Source organism: Diadema antillarum, unplaced genomic scaffold, assembly GCF_040938485.1.
Source record: "Diadema antillarum isolate AM-2024a unplaced genomic scaffold, OU_Dant_1.0 scf00000010, whole genome shotgun sequence".
Taxonomy (NCBI): Eukaryota; Metazoa; Echinodermata; class Echinoidea; order Diadematoida; family Diadematidae; genus Diadema; species Diadema antillarum.
The window spans coordinates 1,903,393-1,911,851 of record NW_027270899.1 but is presented as its reverse complement, the minus strand read 5'-3'; the positions used below and the strand labels follow the sequence as shown (position 1 = coordinate 1,911,851).

The 8,459-nt window shown below is 44.3% G+C and overlaps 2 protein-coding genes across 2 annotated transcripts; both read right to left on the bottom strand.

Moving 5' to 3' along the window:
* Window positions 1-1,260: 1,260 nt before the first annotated feature.
* Window positions 1,261-2,637, bottom strand: LOC139720161 (uncharacterized). Its single transcript, XM_071631530.1, has one exon. The coding sequence runs from the start codon at window positions 2,635-2,637 to the stop codon at window positions 1,261-1,263; it is 1,377 nt and encodes a 458-aa protein (XP_071487631.1).
* A 32-nt stretch (window positions 2,638-2,669) lies between these two features.
* LOC139720149 (uncharacterized) lies at window positions 2,670-5,253 on the bottom strand. Its single transcript, XM_071631521.1, has 2 exons — window positions 4,392-5,253; window positions 2,670-4,330 (listed from the first exon to the last, which is right to left on the bottom strand). The coding sequence occupies exons 1-2, from the start codon at window positions 5,251-5,253 to the stop codon at window positions 2,670-2,672; spliced, it is 2,523 nt and encodes an 840-aa protein (XP_071487622.1).
* Window positions 5,254-8,459: the final 3,206 nt, after the last annotated feature.

The window sequence follows — 8,459 nt, the reverse complement described above, 5'->3', positions numbered from 1 at the left end:
TATGACTGTCTTGACACAGGCTTGATCAGCGCATGTAAGGCACTATTGAATAATCGTGACTAGCCACCCTCACAATTCCCAAAAGTAGGAAAAAAACTCGATCGGTAACTTCCGATTTTTTTTTTTTTTTTTGTGTCAAGACATTTCAGAAAGTATCCAAACAGATAGACGACGCCAATATTTGAAACGCTACACCTATATTGCAGTCTGCAGCTTGACACACATGAAACGAAAGAAGTTTGCATCAAGATTTCAACCTCCAAATGAGCCAAGATACATTAGTATAGACACTACATTTTTATAGAAATTAATTGTGAAGTTACAGCCCCCCCCCCCCCCCCCAAAAAAAAAAAAGTTGCTGGGGTGAAATTCAGGCAATCTATCGTCCGGTCATTTATTATCATTTTTTAATCAAAATTTACCGCATACAGTCACTTCCCGTTATACAACTGCCGAAAAAAAAAGCTAACGAGCAGAGATTTGTTTACGTGAATGACCCATATTACGGGCAGGTATCACGGAGTACTTCCTTGGTATCACGTTTCGTACGTGAAGTATTTATAGAATATAATAGAGACAATACTTGGTTTCTTATCATCAAACGATGATTATAGATTTAGTGTTAATTTACTGTTACGGAACTATTGTGGCAAAGTCTGTATTATCAATCGCGTCATGAATAATATGACTTACCTGCTTGACAAATGGTTCATTCTGCTTTATTCTGCTTAGCGCGTGTAAACAAAATAAGTAAACACGTACCGAACGCGATGTGATGAATCATTTGAATCAAAAATATTTTAATCAGAATTATTTTAAGTAAGACCCCCTGGCAGTGACTTGATTACATATTTATTTATATTTACATATGTTGCTTCTAAATCAGTCGGGTCATCTGACACCTTGGTAATGGGCCTCCCATTAATGATGGCTTCTGCTTCGCAAAGGAGTGTCTGCAAACCTTCATCATCTAGTGTTTGCTGCTTTACAAGGTTAAACAGCAACTCTCTCACCGTGCGTATCTGTCGTTCCCAGATGCCGCCATGATGTGAGCCCCCGGGAGGATTACAGCTCCACTGTATGTTGTGTTGCAGCAGTGCATCGTTGATCTGTGCTTGATTCCATGCATCTATCTCTCGTTTCAGTTCTCGTTTTGCTCCAACCAGGTTAGTACCATTGTCAGATCTCATTTCTTGCACTGCACCTCTCCGTGCAATGAACCTTCTAATGGCTGCGATGCATGAATCTGTACTGAGACTGTCAGCCTTCTCGATATGCACTGCTCTGACTGCAAGGCATGTGAACATCACACGTACCATATCTTTTCACAACTGAACGTCCTCTCCTCACATCCAGTGGGCCAAAGAAATCGACGCCTACCCTTGTGAATGGAGGATCATCGGGCTTGATTCTGTCAGCTGGTAAGTCTGCCATCTTCTGCTGAAGAACCTTTGCTCGGTTACGTCTGCATTGGATACAGCTCCCCGTTATCTTCCGGATGGCAGAATTTGCACTTGGCATCCAGTAGTTCTGGTGAAGTCGAGCTAGTACGTAGTTTCTCCCACTGTGCCCTGACATCTTGTGTATGTGTTCTAGGATCAACTTTGACACATGACTCTTCTTAGGGAGAATTACAGGATGTTTCACATTCATGGAAAGTGAACCTCGACTCAGCCTTCCTCCAACTCTCAGCAGGCCCTCATCCAGCTCTGGGTCAAGTCTATAGATAGGACTTGTTCTTTTCACTCGTGTTTTCCGTTCTCCTTTACTTGCTGTTTGGACTGAGCCTTCGTTCTGGAGTCCCTCAATTTCACTTGGGAATGCTTCACTCTGAGCAAACCCCACAATCTTTGTTTCTGCAGCTTGCATTTCCTGAAGTGTCAGTCTCCCTTTCAGGGATTCCTCTTGAGAAGTGGTCTGCTCCTTCTTCTGACTCATCCATTTCACAAATCGCCTCAACCAGCGCACTGCCCTTTTCAGTCTCATCCAGTCTGAGTAGTGATGGATAAGTTTGCTTGTGGGATTTGAAGTTTCCTCTTTGGTCACTTCCGTTGCAAGGCACGTTTTCTTCAATTCCAATTCAACATGCAGATTGCTTGGCGAGACTTCACTTCTTGTCAGCCACTCCTCATCTGGTGCTTGGAGGAACTCTGGGCCTTCCTTCCAGACATCTGACTGCAGAAACTTATCCGCTTCGATTCCTCTTGAACACATGTCGGCAGGATTAAGTGAAGACTCCACATACCTCCACTGGTTTGGTTTGGATCCATCTCGAATCACTGGCACCCTGTTCGCTACGAATGTCTTGAATCGTGACGTGTCATTATTTATGTAGCCAAGAACAGTCATACTATCAGTCCAGAAGAAGGTCTCATCTACCAAGATGTTGAGCTCTTGCTTGATCATATGGTCAACCCTGACCGCTACAGTTGCTGCTGTCAATTCCATTCTAGGAATAGACACCTCCTTCAGTGGTGCAACTCTAGCTTTGCTCATCACAAACTTCATCTGTACTCTTTCTGCATTTTTCCATCGCAGATATGTGACGCTGCCATAACCTTTTTCACTGGCATCACAGAAATGATGCAGGGTGACTGAATCTGGCTCAAAATCTGGTGGTTTCAAGCATCTTGCCATCTTGAACTCCATCAGCCTTGGTATTCTGTCTTCTAGGTGTGCCATTTCCTCAGCAAGTCCGGTGGAATCTTGGCGTCCCAGCCCAACCGAGATCTACATAGCACTTGGAGCAACTGTTTGGCTGGCAACACAACTGGGGCTACACATCCTATGGGATCATACACAGAGCTCACAGTGGATAAAATCCCTCTTCTTGTCTCAGGTTTGTCCTTCAGATTGATGGTCACACCTAGCGTATCTTCATTTGTAGACCACACAATACCCAGTGCCTTCTCAGTGATCTCATTCTTGACATCTAAGCTCAAGTCTCGTACACTCTTTGCTCTTTCCTCCACTGGGATCTTGGCTAGCACCTCTGGCTCATTGCATAGCCACTTCGTCAGACGAAATCCCCTTCCTCTGCAGATCTCTGTCAAGTCTGACACCAATTTCTCAGCCTCCCGTACACTCTGCGTTGAGCACAAACAGTCATCGACGTAGAAGTTTCGATGCACAGTACAAATGACCTCATCTGAGATGCTACCTGTCTGGTCCTGTGCTGCTCTTTTCAAGGCAAAGTTGGCACATGATGGTGACGATACAGCACCGAAGACGTGTACCTTCACTCTGTGCTCTGTCAAAGGTCGCTCAATGTCACCGTTCTCCCACCACAGAAATCTCAACATGTCTCTGTCTCTTTTAGGTACATGGATCTGTGAGAACATGCCCTCTATGTCTGCTTGCATTGCCACTCTGTCTTGACGAAACCTGGTCAATACTCCAAACAACTTGTTTGCAAGATCCGGCCCCTGTAGCAGCTCCCTAGTGAGAGAGAAGTCTCCATACTCAGCTGAGCAATCAAAGACGACCCGCAGCTTCCCTTTTTGAGGATGTACCACACCATGATGGGGAAGATACCACACTCTTCCATCATTTCTTTGTATTTCTTCCTCAGGTACTTTCTCCATGTACTCTTTCTTCATCATGGAGTCTACAAAGTCTGTGTATTCCCTTTTGAAGTCTGCTTGACGTTCAAACCTTCTCTTCAAGTGGCCTGCTCGCTGCATTGCTTGAAGTTTGTTATTCGGCAACTTCACATCGTCTCTACGGAAGGGAAGAGCTATTTCATAATGACCATCTTCCAGCTTCATCGACTGCTCTACCTTCTTGATGAAGATCAAGTCTTCCTGTGACTTCTCTTCCTTGTCATCAATGATCCTTTCATTGAAATCTTGATTGAACAGCCTTTCAAACTGCTGGTCAATGTCGGCCTTAGCCTTCACTCTGTGAGACTGGATTTTGTTTCCTTTAGCTCCATCCCTTGATATACCGTACACCAGCCATCCAAGAACTGTTCTGCATGCAAAGGGCCCATTTGGAACTTCACTGCTTATCACCTCTACTGGCTCCATTGCCCTCGGAACATTGCTTCCTATTAGCAATCCAACGTGCGCCTCTTCTGCTAAGGAAGGCATTTCGATGTTCTGCAGATAGTGCCACTTCTGCACATCCTCTTGCCTAGGAATGTCTTCCTTGTCTACTGGTATGTACTGTTGTGAGTAAACTTCTGGCAGTCGTATGATGTTGTGTCCCTGCACATCCATAATCTCTAGGTCTCCCAATACTTGGCTGGTTGTAATCTTTTCGTCTGTCATGGTAGACATGTGGAGGTTGATTGTCTTGCCTTGCACATTCAACGTTGTTGCCAGCTTTTCTGTGCAGTAAGACCGCGTTACTGCCAGAGTCGATGAATGCGTATGTCTCTTTGCACACACCTGTCCTGCGTGAGCGCACTCTGACAGGCACAATGCCTGGCAAGGTGTCATTTCCTGGTGAACTTGTGTTTAAGCTGCACTTAATTGTGTTTGATGCCACGACTTGATTTTTGTGCTCACTATTCTGTTTTTGCTGCTGTGTAATAGTGGCAGAAGCCTCTGGTTCTATAGCTTGCTGCTGAGTGCCAGCCGAGTTGTTCTCCCTTTTAGGTTGATCCGCCTTAAACTCCCTATGCAGCACTGTTGGGTGTTGTTTGCTACAAATGCTGCACTTCAATCTCCTCTTGCAGTTTCTTGCAAAGTGGGCAGAACTCTGAAGACAGCTGAAGCACAGACCTTCTTTTCTGCAGAATGACAAGCAGTCTTCGTACGGCTTGGATGCAAACACTGTGCATTCAACCAAAGTATGTGTCCCTCTGCTGCAGAACAAGCACACTTCCTTCTTGCTCTCTGCTTTTGCTGCAGGCATCGCCGATGTGCTGAAACTTGATTTGCCTGCACTTGCGGACACTTTGCCTGTGCCTACGAATTTTGCTGGTGGTTTAGCCTGGTACTTCAGATTCCCATACACCGGATTCGTTGCAATCCTTGCTTGCTTGGCGATGAATGACACCACATCATCGAAGGTTATGTTGCCTTGCTTCTCCTCTTGGATGTCATCTGCTCGATTTCTCCATTTATCCCTCAGCTTGTATGGGAGCTTTCCAATGATCAGCCTTATGTTGTGAGAGTGGTTGACCTCTGACTCCATGTTGAGGTCCCTGGCAAGATTGTGCAGCTCAGTTATAAAAATCGAGAAGCGATGGAGTTCTTCTCCATCTTCTGGTTTGATGTCAGGCCATTTCACTACTTTCATCATCATTGTCTCTACGATGAGCTGCCTATTGCCAAATTTCCTTCATAGCAAATCCTTCGCCTTTCTGTGGCATTGGCTTCCCCCAATGTGTATTGGTCCAAATAATACAGCCGATCAGAGTCACTGTAAGTCTTAGCTTTGATGTTATGTTCGAATGCTCGCACGAAGGAGTGGTAATGTAGTGGGTCTCCTGTGAATGGTTTCACCTGCTTTTGTGGCAGAGAGGCCTTCATGTTTTGCTCAACGAGCATCCTCATCAGCTGATTCTGTTGCTGTAGAAATGACAACATTGCTGCATTTTCCATTCCTGCAGCACTAGCTGGTGCTGACATTTCCTCATGTGCGTTTCCATTTGCATGCATATTAAGTGGCTGCATTCTTGAAAAGCCTGTTTCTAAGCTCTCCGGTGTCCTGAGTGGACTCGATGGTTGAGGCATGTATGGGTCTTGATGATACATCGGATAGTCATCCGACGTCTGCTCATCCATCTTTACAAATGGCTGTCTAGAGTCACTGTACTCCCAAATAAGTAAACGTGAACTAAACCTCGAAACTTGCTGCGCCGTCTTCCAGCCTGTTTCTCTCTTAGTCCTGGTACTGCTTCATCCAAGACAACACTGCTTTGGTCCTCCTACTACCTTCAATACTAGACTGTCAACTGTAGGTCTAGTCCAAGCTGGCTTCCAGCTGTACTGGTACCAAAGCAATTTGTGTACTGTATTAGTCCTAGCCTTGCTTATGACTGCTCGTAAGCTGTAGAGCTCTAGATCTTTTCTTATTTCAAGGCTCTGCAAACAATTGGTCCTCCAACACTTAAGATCTAGACAGTCCAGATGTAGATCTAGTCCATACTGCTATGAAGTTGTAAGAGTAAGACCACTTTCTATCCAATTGCAGTCAATATCCAGTTCGGACTGGGTATAACAGTACTCTCACATTAATATAAGATCTATTTCCAGACCTTTTCTCCTTTATTCTAGTCTTCCGGTCCAAGACTCTTCCACCATAGACTAGGTGCTAGTCAATGTGGCCTTGTGTTGACATCTATTTGCTAATATAGTCTTGGCCTTTATACCTGCAGATCTGTTCCAAGACTCATTAACTTTAGTACTTGGTCCTGGCCTTAGTTGATGATCATCTGTTCCAAGACTCCTTCACTTCTTTAGTACTTAGTGGTTTCTAGTCCTGGCCCTACCTGCAGATCTGTTCCACGACTATATTCAGTGGAGTCCTGGCCTTGTGTTTACTCAGATCTGTTCCAAGACTCCTTCACTTTAGCATTTAGTCCTGGCCTGTATACTTGCAGATCTGTTCCAAGACTCATGCTCTTTAAGTACTTAGATCTAGTCCTGGCCTTAAGTACTAGCAGTAGTAGATCTGTTCCAAGACTATATTCAGTAGAGTCCTGGCCCTGTGTTTACTCAGATCTGTTCCAAGACGCCTTCACTTAGCATTTAGTCGTAGCCTGTATGCTTGCAGATCTGTTCAAAGACTCGTGCACTTAATTCAAGTTACCGGTACTTAAGATCTAGTCCTGGCCTCGAGTACTAACAGATCTGTTCCAAGACTCCTTCACTTATGTACCTAGTCCTGGCCTTTATTCTTGCAGATCTGTTCCAAGACTCCTTTACATTAGTACTTAGTCCTGGCCTTTATTGAGAGATAGACTTTCTTTCCTTTCATCATATTCCAAGACTAAATCTAGAGACAAACAGTTAGATGTCTAACTGAACCATACTTGTAACTTTGTTACTTGGTAGGACTGGTTTAATTACTTCACTGTATCCACTGCAGTCGCCTCTGTTCCAGTTCATGTTGAGACTCACTGTTTCCACCCAATCAGTTCTGTCACTACACAGTCTCATTCTCTATTCTCTTGCTTGTGTAAGGCGAACTCTCGTACATAGTCGGGTCGGTACAATGTACTACACTAGCTAGGCGCTCCCAACGTTAACTTACAGTCTCATGTTCCAAACGAGGCAATCTTTCAACTGAATGTAGCTGCTGGTTAATTGCTACTGTCTATTTATCATGCTGCAATGTGATACCCGGGCTTCTTGGGTTGGCTCTTTCTGATGCACGCCACTCTTCCGCTTTCCACTTTCATTCACTCGTCCCACATCAGTCATCATCATCTCGATCATCACATAGGCCCTGATGCTCTGTACCCACACTCTGCTCTAGCTGGTACGGTACTCACGCACACAAACTTGCGACGAATCACAATCAATTACTGTACTAAGTACGTGTACTGTACTGTGTGTGGTCCACTGTGACTGTGTTCTTTATTAATGCATCGTTTACCTCTGTCTCTCTGAACAATGCTACACTTCACTTGGACACTTGAGTTGAGACACGAGCATCAATCGCTGACAATGATGTTAACACGATGAAATTCTCCACTGCCTGCATCAACCCCTGATGTTTTACGTCCTTACTTATTATCGAGCAGAAAAGGTGGAGTGGAAAAGTAGAAGGAGTAGAAAAGTGGAAGAAGTAGAAGAAGTAGGGCCGTTGAAAGATTGTGTGCCTCCCCCGGGTCACAATCACAGCATCCCTTCCCGTCCGTTTCTGTTAGCCAAGTCCTCTCCTCTGTTTCTATGTACTGCCTATTATACCGGGTGTCCCAAAAAAAGCGGAACGGTGGATTTTCAGTACCTTGCGGTCTAAAAGTTATATATCCTTTGACATCATTAGAAAGAGCATCTTCCGCTGAAGACTATGATACCAAAATCATTAAATTTGGTTCAGTACTTTTTATTCTACGCCAATTTCTGAAAATGCAGTCATTGTCAAATTTCGCCGGATTTTTGCGACTTATGAGATAATAATTTGAGTGCGACACGCGATCCATACGGTGAATATTGTGTAAGCTCGGTGATCCATGTCAACAAAAGATACAGCTTTCACATTGGGCACAGGCCAGGAAAAAACAGTGTGTGTGTGTGTGTGTGTGTGTGTGTGTGTGTGTTTGTTTGTGCGCTCCCAATATGAAAGCGTTATCTTTTGTTGACATGGATCAACGAGCTTACACAATTCACCGTATGGAACGCGTGTCGCACCCAAATTATTATCTCATAAGTCGCAAAAAATTGAAAATGACTGCATTTATAGAAATTGGCGTAGAACAAAAAGTACTGAACCAAATTTAATGATTTTGGTATCATGGTCTTCTGCGGAAGATGTTCTTTCTAATGATGTCAAAAAATATA